Source organism: Zosterops lateralis, assembly GCF_965231275.1.
Source record: "Zosterops lateralis genome assembly, chromosome: 11".
Taxonomy (NCBI): Eukaryota; Metazoa; Chordata; class Aves; order Passeriformes; family Zosteropidae; genus Zosterops; species Zosterops lateralis.
The window spans coordinates 6,313,597-6,330,533 of record NC_139771.1 but is presented as its reverse complement, the minus strand read 5'-3'; the positions used below and the strand labels follow the sequence as shown (position 1 = coordinate 6,330,533).

At 44.7% G+C, this 16,937-nt stretch overlaps 1 protein-coding gene across 1 annotated transcript in view; it reads right to left on the bottom strand.

The window, feature by feature from the left end:
• Positions 1-7,569: 7,569 nt before the first annotated feature.
• ATG7 (autophagy related 7) overlaps positions 7,570-16,937 on the bottom strand; it is an 80,637-nt gene continuing 71,269 nt past the window's right edge. The window contains exons 19-20 of the mRNA XM_083869578.1: positions 14,451-14,494; positions 7,570-14,417 (exon numbers count right to left, since the gene is read on the bottom strand). Coding sequence (XP_083725704.1) covers positions 14,462-14,494 — 33 coding nt within the window. The 3' untranslated portion in view covers positions 7,570-14,417; positions 14,451-14,461. The remainder of the gene's footprint in view (positions 14,418-14,450; positions 14,495-16,937) is intronic.

The following is a 16,937-nucleotide window of genomic DNA, read 5'->3' as shown; positions in this document are numbered from 1 at the left end:
TTTGGGTGCATTTCAGGCTGGGTTGGAAGTACAGACAAACACATCCAGAGCACAGAGAGCTGGGCTGTGCTGGTGTCACCAAGAGTGGCACCACTGTCACCCCATGACACCTGGGCACTGTGGCTGTGTCCTCACTGAGCAGTGACCACAGTGAGCACTGAGCTGCCCAGCTGGGCTCAGGGGGCCTCGGGAGGCACTGCTGAGGCTGGGGATGTTCCCTGTGGCTGGAGACTCCAGTGACCAAACCCTGCCACCAGCTCATGTTATAAACGTGACACCCGGGCAAGGCCCACAGGAACATTTCCAGTGCTGTTATTTCTGCCCTCCCCAGGGCTGGCACACTTAGGCTTGGCCCAGGGGAGTGTTCACACTATCTTTAGATCCTTCTGGAAATTTAAACCCCTCTGCATCCTCCTGCTGCGTGTCCTCTGCCATGGACATAGCCCCAGGCCTGTTCCCAGCTCTCTTCCCTCAGCACACAGCAATTCCCACAGCTGGATTACAAGGTATCATCAAGCACATTTTATCCCTGAAGAGCTCTTGATAGAAATTCTATCCATTCCGTAATTTTTTAACCTCTCTGGAACACCTACCTCAGGTGCTTTCTTGGTATAAGACAGCCAAGCTAATTTCATTGCCCATTTTTCAGATGCAGTGTAAAACTCCATCCCATCCCCATTCCAGGCTGCTCCTGAGCTGCCCCTTGCCTGGGGACAGTGTCCTGCTGGAGGCTCCATCCCCATCCCTGAGGATCCCAAAATGGGAAATTCTCCTCTTTTCCTTGGTGAGGGATGAGCAGCCCAGTTGAGCAGACAACACTGGGCAGACTGAGGGCTCTGGAGCTGCTCATTGCTGTGTCACCCCCAGCCAGGGACATTCCTCCTGCTGGGAATGGTTGGCATGGCATTGGCTGTACATGGATATTCACACTGACATGCATTTATACTGCATTTATACTGCAGCAGAGCTGGGAAAAACCCCAGGATTTCTTTTTTCATGGGCTAATTTCACATAATGACAAAGCAGTTCCTGACTTCCACAGGAACACATTTCAGTGCAGTTACATGGGAGCCTTTCAGTCTTTGCTTGCTCACAGCCCAGCCAGTTTCACTGCTCTGTTCAGGCTAATTTTACATTTTATTTTGCTAAGCAGCAACTTTCTTATATGCCAGGGAGAACATCTGTCTTCCCTCCATCACAAAGAGACACAAAGGCATCTGTCAACACGGGGCTGTGTCAGCCAAATGCCTGCTACATTTAATAGTCAAAAAGCTGCTTATCTTCAAACTGTTTACTCAGTTTGGGGAAATACTCTGCACAAAGAGCCCTTCTGAGAGCCTCTGCTGCCTTGGGGAATCAAGGTTACCTTTTTTAATCCAGGAAAACACAAAGCTCTGATCTCCTGCTTCCTGAAAATAGTAAAATGCAAAATGCTGTAGGTCGAGCTGTGTTAATGACATTTGGCTCATGTGTTAAAATATAAACAAGATACCACTGAGGTTAGAGGAGTTCTAGGGAGTTAAAAAATACAGGACTTTTTTTTTTTCCCTTTCAGAGGAAAAAAATGATTCAACACATTTTAAAAAAAAGTATTTCTCAGGCTAAGCCTAAACCTAAACCTTTGCTCTCTCACTGCCACACTGCAATATTCACTTACCTTTTTTTTTTTTTTTTTTTTTTTTGAGGGGGGAAGTAGAGATGAAAATAGTGGAAAGAATTAACAATATTCATGGATCAAAGCAAGGGCTTTTCCTTTTCCTTTTTCCTTCCAAGGGACAAGTTCTTGGGCTCCTGCTAAGAGAATCCTACAGAAAATCTCAACTTCCCCAGAAGAAAGTGTGTGTGAGTTCAAACAGCACCACAGGGAACAAAGGCTTTTCTCTTGATTTCCCTGACATACCTGGAGTGAAGTCGATGCCATTTTTACTCCTCACAGGCTCTGAGGAGTTCCTGGCCTTGTCCTGGCTACCCCAGTGTCCTGACACAGACACACCTGGCTCAGGAAACACACCCCAAATCAGAGCTGCTAAAAATAAAATCATCCTCTGCTGGGAAGGTTTTCACCTTAATAACAACCTTCTGTCACTTGTAACTCCCTCCTTCACAGTGGCTCTCATACCTCCCTCAGGAGTTGGAAAATCAGGATTAAATAAAGTCATTTATTAACCTGCAAGTGCCATTAATAAAGTAACAGCAGAGACCAGCAGACCCAGTTGTTAAATGTAGGCAATATTCTCATTTTTCCCTTAGAACTCAGTCACACACAGGTCCATAACTCACCTTTAGCTGTGAGAAAGCCTCAAGGACACATCAGGAAAGTGTCCAGAGGAAAAGAACATCTAAAAGCACTTTTTCAAGATGTGACTGGCTGAACACAGGCTGAGAACAGGGCTCAGAATCATCAGCCATATAAAGGTAAAATGCACTTCAGCTTTTTAAGGTGTTGCCTAAATTGTCCAATTTCAGAGTTCTTTGTTTTGCTCCCCTCCTCTGACAGCTAATTCAGCCTCCAGCCCCCTGGTCTGGGGAATGTCATTAATGTCATTAATTCAGACCTGGAGTTTTCAGGTGGGGAAATGAAGAAAAAACCCCAAGAATTGCAAAGTCACCATTTCAAACAATCCCAGGGCTTGTTTTAAAGATTTTTCACCAGATTTCCTCCCAACAGAAAAGAAATGCTTTGGTTGCTGCCAGGCTGGCAAATGCAGCCTGTGAGTCAAGCTCTGACCTTCCTGCACGATGCAAAATCAGCAGCACTAAATCAAATCATGACTTTGCTGACATGTCTGGACCTTTGAGTGATTAATCCAACAAATCAACCAATTTCTGCCTGGAAATGCAGGAAGGAGGAGTGTGGGATTCTCCTCCTGCTCTGCTGTGCCTGCTCAGCTCTGGGGCCAGTTTTGGTCCTACCAATTCCCATAGGAAAGGTGAAAAATACCTGAGCAAAGGCTGAGGATCAAACTCAACACTGATCCACCATCAGAGATGGTTAAAGACAAACCAGGGAAGGCAGAAAGTATTCTCTGTTTAGATGAAATTCTGTTCCTTTTACCACTGCCCATGACAGATCCCATCTCCTCTCTGTGCTGTCCCAAAGCAAATTACATAGATTTTCCCCTCAGGAAAATGTCCACTTTACCAGCACAGCTAAATGAGCTCACACATCACTCTGGACTTTGGAGACTTCTTTACCCGACTCCCCAGCCGTTCAGAAATTGGTTTTCTGCCTTTCTAATGCTAAAGAACAGATACAGGCCATTGCTTTTTTATTACTTGCACAAATCTCCACTGCTGCGTGGCTGTTTGCCCTGCACAAACACCCAGGGACAACAAACACAACAACATCAAAGTGCTGCAGTGCTTGCAAAGCTTTTCTGCCATCAGTAATTTGACAACAGTTAACTGATTAATTTTAAATAAAATTAACTGATTAATTTTAAATAAAAGTAATTTTATATATTATTATACAAAAATATAACGTGATCAATTGTAGCCCTGATATCTCACAAGTGTGTCATGCTCTCCCAACACTCAGAAAATATTTCACTGGAATTTTTCAGGAGTGAAATTAAAATCGGGTTATTCTGAGTAATGACATTTGGAATTCATTCTGCTCTTGAGGCATTTAGCTCCACGTTTTCAAGTTTTTCCTGACATGGCCACAAAACAGATGGGCTCGTTTTGTAATGAAAGAAAAAAGAAAACAGATCCTTGGGAATTGGAGGAACACAAAACAACAAAACCCCAGCAACATTTTGAGAGTTGAGAAAGCTGCAATTTCCCCAGCCTGGTGAAAAGCAAAGATTCTCCCCTCAGGAAACCTCCAGTGCTGAGCTCTGCATCCCCAAAGTGGGAATCAGCTCCACTCCAGCCTCAAACCCAAACAGTGCCAGGAGCCCCAGCCAGGAGGAGTTTGGGGGGGAGCTCAGGGATTGTTCTCTGAGCTCCAAGATCCCCCAGGGAACCTCTCAGATTTGGATTTATTTATTTCACTTGTGGCTGGGGAGGCTGCTTAAACAAATCTTGCTTTAATTGTTGTGTAGGTACAAATTCAGAACATTTCTGCCCTTCCTGAGGGCACCAGAGGAGCTGGGTGATGATGAGAAACAGAATGTAATTTCTGCCACAGGGAAGGTGAAAGCTGGCTGGATGACCTGTGACCCTTTGCAGCCTGACAGCCACAATTCCCTGTAATTCCCCAAAAATCTGGAAACCCCACAACAGTGTGGGAGCCCCTCAAAAGAAAAAAGATTGATGCTGAGCCTCAGAACTCCCCTGGACAGAAAAAGGGACGTGCCAAGGGCTGGCAGCAGGCAGGGAGAGGAACCAGAGCTCCTCAAACCATGACAATACCTGTGCTGGAAAATCCCAAATGGGGCAGCCCTGGGCCAGGCTCCATCCAGCTGTTTGTCCTGGATCTCCTCCAGGTTCCTCTTCTCCTGCCCCTTCCTATCTCCCATCTAGGGCTGGAACAAGGCAGGGAAGGAAAACATTAACATGGAAGGACAAAAGAATTGCTGGAGCTTCACCACAGCAGAGATTTGGGGCAGTGGGTGAGGCTTTCAAAGGATTTTTCAGTTCATTTGCTCTTCTCTCATAATGGAAGTTTTGTACTTTATTATTATTTTTTTTTTAACTGGGAAAAAGAGCCAATGACAACACTGGGAAAGGTTTGTAAAACACAAAAATATCACCAGCACCACTGCAGAGCCCAACAAATTACAGGCCCTGGCAACTTATTTACACTTTGTGCTTGGTTCATGAACACTGCTCTGTAGCTCACTCAGGAAGTGAACAAACCCCCCTTTTTTTCCTCTCCTCTGGAGTATATTTATAATATTTGAGCAGAATTAAGAAATGCTTCTTAATTAAGAACATTTTTAAAACCCCAAGCCCATTATGTCCATCCTGGACACTGCCCAGAACACACCTGCAAGAAAGAGCCAGACTGAAGCAGAGAGCAGTTAAAAGTTAAGAACAGATTTATTTAATCCTCTTTTATACACGTAACTTTTAAAATACATGCTTAGTGTAAGATTGTCTTTACATTAGACATCAGACTTCTTTCAGAACTTTGAAACCCAGGTTAAGACACCATCAGAGAGCATCCCAAGCTGGGAATCCACTGAGGCAGCAAATTCCAGTCCCCACTGTCCAAATTCAGCTGCAGGGCATTGACAGTGTGAGAGGAGAGGCAGAGCTGCAGCACCTCCAGGATCTGCACTATCGATTCTCCTGCCCAGCTGCCTCCACCAGCATTGGTGCTGTTCTGCCAAGCCCTGACTCTGCAGAGTCCCTGTGAGCCAGCTCAGACTCTCTGGGAATTCTGCCTCCATCCACCTGCCCATGGCTGTGACAGAGAGGACAAAGGGCTTTAAACAGGCAGGGGTTTAAAAAAGCCCATTAATTAATGACAGTAAACTCCAAAGTGTGAAAGCTGCAGTGTAACACCTTGGCTTAGAAAATTCCTGCAATCATCTACAACTAAAGCAAGAGGATCATTTTTAAGCAGAGCTTTGGTCACACTCTGGAACATGTTGTGCTGCACGTCCCCATGTCCTGAGTGTCAGCCCCTGCTGACACCCCGGTGACATTTGAGTCCCATTCTTCTCCAGGATCTCACATCACCAGGTATTTTGTTCTTCTCTGCTCCCAGAGGACTTGTAGGAATTGCTGTCTTGAAGTTATCTCTCGGAATCTCTTAATGGCATTTCCAAATCCCATCCACGGGAAAAGAAATGAACAGATCCCATCGTGGCTGGGAATGAAACCAGAATCTGTCCAGCCCCAGGGCAAAGCTGGCCATGAACCAGAGACCTGCTCCAGCCCTCCCTTGTAAATCAGGACTAAAAAAAGCCTGGCTTAAGTTTGCTTAAACTCGACTGAGTTCACAGGGCAGAATTTACAGCTCAGACAGCCAAAGGAAAAATCACAAACAGCGGCTAAATGCATGCAAGGGACATGCAACAGCAAAGCTTTTAATTAGAGCAAAATTGCCTTTGTGTAACCAAATAATTGTGGTGTCACATTGACACCACCTGCACCTCAGTGTCCCCAGCTTGGTGCCAAAAATGAGAAATCACTGGGATACAGCTCATGGGGTATGTGTATATCTATATATCCTATGAGATATATATCCTATATATCATAGGAGATAGATATATATTATATATATCCTGTATATCATAGGATTTATCTATATATCTATAGATATCTCCACTGGGTGGGACTGCAGTGAGAGCTTGTTGTTAAAAGCAATTTAAAAAGTAATTTAGAAAATAAAGGACTCAAGGGAAACGCAACAGCAATTTTAGGAAGGTAAGATGAATTTAAAAAAATCAGAAAAAGCAGAAAGAGATAAAAAGAGGTACAGAACCTTTTTTTTTTTTTTTTTTTTTTTTTTGAGAACTTTGGTCTAACACATCCTCTGGAAAATAACTTTAATTCGCAATAGTGCCAGATTTTGACATCACTGGAAGAAAACCCATTACCTGGAGTAGCCACTAACCCCAAGAAATTATGTAATTATAATGACTATGATAATAAATAAATAGAAATAATGGCTATTTTAGACAAAGTGGCTATTTTAGACAATAATGGCTATTTCATACACTTGGTGCAAACCTCAGCAGGTTTCAATAAATCTTTTCTGATCAGAAGATGGTGTTGCAGAGATCCTTGACCTGACTGAACTTCTTCTGATGAGAGAGAAGCTGGGAAATCCTCTACATAGAAAAAAAATCTTCAGAGCTTATGTTAAGGAAGGAACTAAAATAATTGGATCGACCAACAAATTTTCATAATCAGTCTGGGAACAGGAGGCTGCTTGGCAGATAAAGTGATTTGCATTTTTTCTAAGTGAGTTTAACTCATAAACTCCCCAATATAAAGCCATGAAAGGGATTTCAAATTTCCTTCTAAAACCTATTCCAAGGCCAATAGATTGAGTTTTGCTTTAAATTTCCCCCGGAGGCCCAGTGAGAACCCGCCAGGAGCAGAGTCAGCTCTGCAGGAGCAGCCCCAAAGCCGCTGCTGGTCCCAGGACCGAAGGGATGCTCTGCACCACAACAACCACCCAACCGCCGGGGCTGCAGGAGCAGCCTGAGGTGCCCTGGGCACACACACACACACACACACACACACACACACTCCTGCCACGGCCACAATTCCTGCCCAGGCACCTCCTGCCGCACTGAGCTGGCCCTGGGGCTGCGGGCCTGGCAGGGAACAGCTGCCGAGCTGCCCATGTCCCCAGAGCCGGCCCTGCCGCCTTTGGGGACACCTGCACTGCCGGGGAATCCACACCGAGCCTTTGGGGACACCACACTGAGCCTTTGGGGACAGCACACTGAGCCTTTGGGGACACCTGCACTGCCGGGGGATCCACACTGGGCCTTTGGGGACACTGCCCGGGCCCCACACGGAGCCTTTGGGGACAGCACACGGAGCCTTTGGGGACACTGCCCTGCCCCACACGGAGCCTCTGGGGACACTGCCCGGGCCCCACACGGAGCCTCTGGGGACAGCACACGGAGCCTTTGGGGACACTGCCCTGCCCCACACGGAGCCTTTGGGGACACTGCCCTGCCCTGCCCCACACCGAGCCGGCAGCTCTGCTTTCCCCCCGGAGCGCTGTGGGAGCTCTGGGAGAGCCACCCCACTGCCCAGCAGTGTGGAAAGGCACCTCGGGTTGGCATCGCTTCCAAAATAAGGCAGGAAAAGGATGCTCAGACCTTCTCCTCCCTTCTCCAGAGCAGGGTGAATGAGGCCCGAGTCACACCAGCAGAGCCTCTCCCAAGGCCTGATGACAATGATTTCATTCATAAACAGCTGGTGCATAAATCCGGATTTTGGATCTCCCATTCGAAGCGGCATGGGGAATTTCGGCCGCCCGAAAGCTCCAGTGTGGATCCGGGAATGGCAGGGCTGCCCTGAGGAACAGAACCCCCATCCCTCCCCACACCAGACCCGGAGCAGAGGCGGGAGGAGCACAGCCAGCCCAGGGCCTGCTCAGGAAAGCTGCCGGGCCCGGGGGAGCCGCGCTGATGTCACCGCCTGTAAACCCGCCTGAGTCACAGGTTCCTGAGGAAGTGGCAACACCTACGGAATTGCGGGATAAAAGTCAGCCTAGGAAGCACGGAATGAAAATAAAGACGCTCACAGACAAAGTAAAAACCTCAAGGAAAGCGGTGCCTGCTCCAGAGAATCCCTCCCTGCTCTCTGAGGGAAGGTCCGTCACTGGAAATGGACGTGGGTGTCACCGAGGGCCCTCCCCGGCCAGGGAGAAAAGGGAAAAAGAAAAGGAAGAGGAAAGGAAGGACACCAAAACCCATCCAAACTCAGAGGCCAAACGCTTTCAGAGCAGCCGACATGGAAGTGAAGTCAGAAACTTCCCTCCCGGTGAGGAAACAATCCCAGCAGCTCTGCCCAGGCACCCCCAGCCCGCCCTGGTTCCATCTGGGGAGAACGAGCCTGCGGTTTGCATTTCACCCCCTGGACCTGCAGGGCAGGAGCACCAGGGCACCCGCTCAGACAGGAGGGAAAGACCATCAGAAGACCACGAGAAAAGAGAAATGAAGGCAAAAAACTCCACGAACGAATCCAGCTCAATGCCTCCCCTTTCCTGCCTAGTGCAGAAGAGAATTTCACTCACAGATCAAACAATGAATCACTCTGCCGAGATCCTGTGAAGTCCAGAGCCCCAGTGCCAAAGTTACACACGAGCCTGGAGTTCTGCATGCTCAGACTGCTGGAGCAGAGCCCACAGCCAAGGAATGTGAGAACAGAAAGGACCTGGATGGGACAGCAGGGAAATGACGAGGAATAACTTCTGAGAACTCACTGATTTGGCTTTTGATTTGGAGCAGCCCAGCACGGTTGCTCCTGTCCTTTCCTGTTAGCTCACCACAATCATTTGTTAAGAAGCAAATTGACATTTTTTACATTTAAAATGAAATGAAGGGGCTGTGGCCTTGACTGCAGAGCCAGAGCCCATGGTGCTCCCCACGGATGTCCCACACAAACAGCCAGGCACAGGGCAGGAGGAAACAGCCTTTGGAGAGCTGCAGGAGATGGAGGGAAGGAGAGGGTGCTCCCTGCCAGCCAGGAAACACAACCCAGGCTGGTTTTACAGCTCCTCGTTGTCCTTTCTCCCCCTAAACCCAAGGAGAGGCAAGGGAACACTGGCTGGTTCAAGCAGAAAGAACCTGTGCTGGTTAAATTCTGACAAATAACTGGTGGGTGCTGAAAATCTATCCTAAATAATCCCACTGCATCTGAGAAAGCGCTGTGGCTAACTCACAACAGGCTGATAATGTAATTAGTGAGGCTGCAATTAGAGCTTGGATATGGCTGGAGCAGTGATCTGCATCCTCATCCCGGGCTGAGATCACCTGGACTGGGAAATGAGGGGAAAAAATTGCTGCCCTAAGACGGGGAAGGTGCCTAAAGCACATCACAGCCACTCCAGCTTAGTGCTGCTCATTCTTTTGGGAGGAGCTTCAGCCTGGTTTAAATCATCCCCAAGTGACCCATCCCAGGGATTCCTTTCCAGGCAGGACTGTTGGGTGTCAGGAAAAGGAGAGCACAAGCCCCAGCCTGGTTATTAACCCTTCAACAAAACAAGAGTTTTGACCCAGGATAACTGAGAATAAAGCCCAGAGAGATTCTTCATAAATTATCAACAAAAATAAAAAAGAGATATTAAAAATCAAGTCAATAAACTGTTAGGGTTTTTTTCACTCCCAAACCCGCCAAGTGTTGCACAGGTAAGAAAATGAACTTTCCAGAAATGATCATACTGGAAAGCTGAAGAGGCAACCAGAGAGGGCAGGTCCAGATGAATTTCAAACCCTAAAACATCACCTGGGTGCTGTTTTGAGGCTCTGGAGAGGGCCCAGGCAGCTGCAAGGGAAGGAGAACTGGAAATGGGACAGGTAGGCTGGGTTTGCATGGCTTAGGAATTTACACCCTGGCACAGTCCAGAGTCCTCCTAGTGTAGAATTTCTGCCTTTTCAAACAGCTCATCCAGGTGCTCTGCAAGAGCAAAGGTGCACAAGAGCCTCTGGAAGGAAAGTTTCATTCTGGCAGGATGTACAGGAGCACATCAGCTGCACTGAAAACGGAATAAAAATAAAGAAAAAAGGAATTCATGAAGCCAAATGGCAACAGGCTGGAGACATCTTCCAGACTCTGCTTCTTATGAAGTCAGCTAAAATTTCCCATGTTGCAAATACTTCTTTAATGGCTCTCTTTGGAGTGTAAAACACTTATTTGTTTCTAAGGCAAGCCTTGCATTGTAATTTCAAAAAGAAATTCAAAATTTGGTAGTGGAATCCCAGCCCTGAGCTGTTCCTGCTCTCTTTTCCTGTGTGCAGAGTCCCAGAGCAGCAGTCCCTGAGCCAGGGACACCAGGACTGGCCTGGAGCACTTGGGAGGAACTGACAGGCTGGGGCTGTGCCAGCTTGAAATGGATTTTCCTCTGCAAGAACGGCAGCAATCCCAACTATTCCGACAAGAATCCAGAGCCAGGATTCACCTGGAACCCTTAAAATTTGGTTATGCTTTGCAGAGGAACTAAGTAAAAATAAACTCATGGATTCTGTGACAGGCAGAGTGTCCCTGATCACCATGAGTGATCTCACCCATCCCTGGGCTCAATGGGGATCCTGCACAGCAAAGCCTGGTCCCAAAATCCCTCTCAGAATCTCACTGGGAAAAGGGGAAGAATCTCTAAGGGACACTGGGAGCTGGGTGAGCTCTCTGTGGTGCAGCAGTCCCAGAGCAGTGTGAGGATGGGTTGGGGGAACCCTTGGACTTGGATCTGAAGGGTCTTTTCCAACCAAATGTTTTCTGATTCCACCACCAATCCCCTCATGCCAGTTAACAGATACTCAGGAAGAATTTGTTCAGAGTGTTATAATACGATTCCACAGAGCAAAGCTCAGAAATAAAACCTCATTTCAGTGAGTTTTCTAAAGAAGAGCACAAGTGAGAAACTAAAATAAAGTGCTTACAGCTGGCAGAGTCTCTCACTTTTGCAAGTACTTCTGTTACATCTATTTAAAGTGAGCAGCCAGAATTGACACAAAGAAACAAGGTTAGAGTCATACCATGTTAAGGGGTTGGAAAGGAACTTTAGGATGATTTAGTGCCACCCCCTGCCAAGGGCAGGGACATGCAGGAAGTGGGATAAGATTATCAAAGATGACAAAATGGGAATTTTAGTTTACCTCACTGGGCTTCTCTGAGGACACAGGGAAGGGAAAACATTTTTTCCAAGCTCAAACTCAATGATTTTCAGGCCTGGAGCAGTCACTGCAGTTTCCTTTGCTGTGCCCAAACACCCCCAGTGCTGCTGCTGCCTCCTGCTGAAGCAGAACCTCTCCAGTTCTTGGGAGCTGAATGGAACTGCTGTGGTTCCTTCCCACCCAGCCTGTCTGGGCCACCAGTAATCCTCCTCCTCAGGGGGATTCTCACAGCTGTGCCTTTCTCCCCCACACACCCCAGGGCTGGAGGCTTCAGACCCACAGGAGCCACTCTGGGAAGGGTTCTGGCCATGGCAGTGAGGGCACCAGGGCAGTCCCCAGGTGGAAATCCTGGTCCAGGCTTCCACAGGAAGAAAACTCCCATTTGAGAATCTCAAATTCCTCCCTCTGATGGATCCCGTAACAAATCCTAAACCTCAGCCAGCAGCACACACTGCAGGGGTGACACTGAGACACAATTCCAGCGGGCAGAAGGGTGAGATCCCAACAGAAGCTGTCATTCCATGGGTTCCTTTAATGCTCAAGTACAAAAGTGGTGTCAGAGCTCTCCACTGAGATCCTCCAGCAGAATTAAATGTCCCCAGGTGAGGCCTGGGGGTGTCACAGCTGCAGGCTGCCATTAAATGCCACTATATTCCTATTAGATAATTCAGGAACATGAGCAGGATCCTCTGAGGCTTACTTGGTTCCCACCTGGAAAGCCCTGGCTGGGTTCTCCAGTGCAATTTCAGGTTCTTCACTGTTTACTGTTTAAATTTACTGTTTAAAAGGAATCATAAAGAGCATTTTATGAACTGCTGACTGGCACCAATGGAGAAAAATTCAGGTTTTTTCTCTTCACTGGTGCCATGGTGGAAGAGCTCAAATGACATTAAAAAAATCCCAGATCCTCCATGAAGAAAGGGAAAGTTTAATGTCTTAATTACCAGCAAGCACTGGAGCTGGGGTCTGTGCAGAAATCTTGCATTAAGGGCATCCAAGTCAGCAAATAAATGTGCTTATCTGCTATTAGTATTTCCATGTTCATTCATTGGAATGGATTCTCAGGATTTCTCACTCAGTAAATGCCCAGAAATTCAGTAAAAACCAAAGAACAATTCTGCTCCATGAAGAGTAAGAAAACATTATTTCAGTCAGACAAGGGAGGTCATTCCAGGTGAGAGGGAAGTGTTTGTGCACATCAGGGACATGAGGGAAGCACAAGGACAGGGAAGAGCCAGCCTGGGACAGCTGGGTGACACTGCAGTGACAAAGGTAAGGAAACATGGCATGAACACGAGCTCAGGTAGTTAAAACAATTATTGATGTTCACCAGGCTCAGAAAGATGTGCAGCTTTCAAGTCTCAGATAACCCCAAACTGGTCACACTCCACGGTCAGCAGCTCCCAAAGATAAAAAAAAAAAGCAGATTATTCCCCAGATAATTCCCTTTAAACTCTCCTGGCACTGACCCATGGCTCCAGCTGGACTATGGCATGGCTAAAAACACAGCTGCAAAGTCATCATGTGCTTTAACTGCTTTAAAAATGTAGATTTCAGGGTTTCTATCTCAACCATCAAGAGGTGATTTGCTCTGATCTCCAGCTCTGATTTCCAAAATACATTGCATTCATATATGTATTTTTATATTACACCAAAGTTACCTAAACTAGACATTCCCCTAGGTAAGAAATCATGTAAATATAATGACTGTGATAATAAATAAATAGAAATAATGGCTATTTTAGACAATAATGGCTATTTTAGACAATAATGGCTATTTCATACACTTGGTGCAAACCTCAGCAGGTTAATCTTAATAAATCTTAATAAATCTTCTTTTCTGATCAAAATATGGGAGTTGCAGAGATCCTTGACCTGACTGAACTACTTCTGATGAGAGGGAAGCTGGGAAATTCTCTATAAAATTTTTTTTGAGAGCTTATGTTAAGGAAGGAATGAAAATAATTGAATCGACCAACAAATTTTCATAATCAGTCTGGGAACAGGAGGCTGCTTGGCAGATAAAGTGATTTGCATTTTTTCTAAGTGAGTTTAACTCATAAACTCCCCAATATAAAGCCATGAAAGAGATTTCAAATTTCCTTCTAAAACCTATTCCAAGTTAAGACCAAGAGATTCAATTTTGCAATGATCTACTTTGATATTTTAAAACTCCTTTCTCCTCAAGCTCTGCTTTTAAACTCAAGGATTCTCAAACTCCTCTTTGTGCTCAGCCATAATCTCTGAAGCCACTTGAAAAAAATGAAATTAACCAAAAAGGAAAAGAGAATTTAATTTCTCTTTTTGAACACCTGCAAGGTTCTGCATGACCACACCCAAGAGCAGCAAAGTCAGAGAACAAATTTCTCATTTCACTGAAGCCTTTCCCTGCAGGTTTTGACTGAATTAATGACCCACCACCCCCTAAAGCAATTTTTTTACCATAAAACAGAACCTTCTCTGAGCTTCAGGGGAGCCTCATCATGATAAAAATGCCTTTTGGGCAAAAATCAGTCAAACCATTTTGTTTCTAGAGCATGAAAAATGGGATCTTTACAGGGGATAACAATTCCATGGATACATCCAGAACTGCACTGAAGTTCATGTTTGCAAATAATTCCTGTGGTGGAAGCAGCAACTTCAGGTCCTTACCCACCTTTAAACATGAAATTTAACTGCCAAGAGCAGAAAATGATCAATCTTCACAAATTCCAACTAAAGTGCCCCAAATATGAGAGAGAAGAAAAAACCAAACCATTCAGAAATGCTGCTTGGACGTGGCCATTGACAAGCAAAATAAAACCTGGCCCAAACCAACCGCTCAAATTTACTTAAGCAGCATTTTTTTATATGTAAGCCATATTTAGAAACTGAAATAAAACCCCCAAAAAACCCAAACAAAATGAAAAAATAAAAAAGAGAGAGAGAGAGAGACCAGGTTTAAATATAAGCACATTGCTCCAGTTATTTACACAATAAAAATGAAAACGTGGCCAGTTCTGTCCATGAGAGACTGCTTTGAAATTTGAAGTTATTCCTGGCCAAAACGTGGGCTCTGTTTGTTTGTCTTTGCAGCAGTCAGGAGGGGAAAGCAATCATTAACTCCTCAAAGCACAGATAAAAGGCAGGGCTGCAGCCCAGAGCATCCTCCTCCTCCTCCTCCTCCTCCTCCTCCTCCTCCTCCTCCTCCTCCTCCTCAGCACCTGATTTCAGACAGTTTCATCATCGCTCATGTCCCAGATCTGCAACAACAAAAAAAGGGATTTTAGCTTGTGGAGTTGAAATATGCTCTTAAAACACTCTTAAAAACTCACATTGCTGTTTAAAAGGAATAATAAATAGAATTTTATGAAGTGTTGACTAGCACCAACAGAGCTTTACAGAAAATTCAGGATTTTTCTCTTCTGTTAACAACCTACACGCCAAGAATTATTCCTCATCTTGGGGGTATTTTTAACATTTACTTTTCAGCATTTGTCACTTTGACGGCTTGTTATTTATTATCACTTACAGATAATGAATAGATTTGGCTATTTATTATTTACTGGCATTTACAGAATAAATAAATAAATTTGGTTATTTGCTATTTATTGGCATTTACAGATAATAAATAAAAAAATTGGCTATTTGGTATTTATTATCATTTACAGATAATATATAAATTTAGTTATTTGCTATTTATTGCTGTTTACAGATAATAAATAAATAAATTTGGCTATTTGCTATTTATTGCCATTTACAGATAATAAGGAAATTTGGCTATTTATTATTTATTTTCATTTACAGTAAGGCTCAGCTCAAACCCCAGACATTTTGGGTTGGTTTGCTGACTCACTGGCACACATTTCACGTGAGTAATCGCTTCCAGTAAACATTTTTATTTTACCAAATACTGAAAAAAAAAAAAAAAGTCTAGACATTCATGAAGAATGAATTGGTCATTTTACACTTAAATATTAGAGCTCATAAACAGCAGCTTAAGGACAAGAAATTATATGGGAATTTGTACCTTTCTGCTGTTTAGAAAAGAATTAAACTAAACCATTTTTTCCTGCAGTGTAACATGATTGTACTTTTAATTTCTGACTTGCCCTTGGCCAGTAAGTGGTTCCAGAGTGGGGAAAAAGTGAATATTTCCACAGAATATCAAGGTGAACACAGTGAGGTGGAGTGGTGGAAATTCAGAGCAGGGACCTGCAGAGCTCTTTGGGAGGAGATTCTCAATGTATCCCCCAAGCTTTTTCTTCCTGAGAAACAGGGATGCTCCTAAAACATTTTTTTCTAATATTTTAGAGTTTTAGCTCATGGCAAAGACCCTCCTTCCACCTGGCAGGGTTTAAGCTCAGGACTAACATGGTTACTCGGCTGAGATTTAATCCCAACAATTGGATTTAGCACCAATAACACCAAGTGTACAACACATAAAACTCTGTCTGTGACTGGGAGCATTTCAGACTTGCCTGAATTATCTGCAACACTTGTGGGGTGTCCAGATGACACATGTCAAAGTGGTTTGGATGGGGAGCACAGAAATTTTCCATTTTTCCAGAGCCCTCAGAAATCCCTGGCTGGCCACGACCTGACCAAAGGAGCAGCAGCATTTTTGTGTCCCGGGAGAAATCAAATTCAGTTCCTCTGCTCCAAAAAACAACTTTGTATATTGGCATCAAGTGGCCAGCTGAGTTATTCTCTCATTTTACATCCTGACCACTAAAATATATCAAACCCCTCCCCTGGCAGCAGAGCATGAACAGTTATTTAGGCTGTAAATTCTGCAGGGCACAAAGGAGGATTTTACATGCACACACTGCTGGGACAATGGGGCACTGTTCTCACTGCACTGGGCAGACAAATAAAAAATACAAATAACCCCTTTTTCTAGACAGGCAACAATGCTTATTGACCTATAGCTTTAATAAACCCTTACAGGAAAAAAAAAAGACCATATCTGGAATTTAAAAATGTTCTGAGAAAAGCTCTTTGAATCCCAACCTAGGGAAACACATAAAATCAAACATTTCTCTGCAGTGCTACAAGCTGTGTGAAAGGAAAAGTCTGAATGGCAAGACTTTGCTCCATTCCTAGAAGAGGCACAAAATGGTGGTGTAAATCCTGATGGAAAATACTGGAGGAACAGTTTGTTTACAAAAGAAAAAAAAAAAAAAAAAAAAAAAAAAGAAAAAGAGTTTTCATCCTGCCCTAGATGAGCAGCTCAGAGCCTGCCAAGGCAAACACCAATGTCCAGCTCGCCAGTCAGGGTCAAGGATGTGGAAAATAAATACAAAACCCAAAATCTTTAAATAGAGTTTAGGGTATGATTCAAGGCAGGGAAAAGCAGAAATCCCGAGCTCAGACAGTCCCCCTTTGAAAACAAAGGCCACAGGCTGCAGCCCTGACAAGGAAATTCTCTCCCATTTAAAGCATGGCCCTTTTCTAGGAAGCTTTTAACAAAAAGGAGGTTTTTAACAACAACAAAAAATTCACAACACTGAAAATGAGGTTCCCAGGTATTTAACCAACATTCAAACATCCTGGATGGAGGAGGATGATTTTTAGATGTTTGGAAAGTATTTTCCCTTTTATAAGAGTTTACACCTCATGCAATCTCAGAGCATAGAATTAAACCATGGAGTGGCTTGGGTTGAAAAGGGACTCACAGCTCATTTTATTCCATGGGCAGGGACA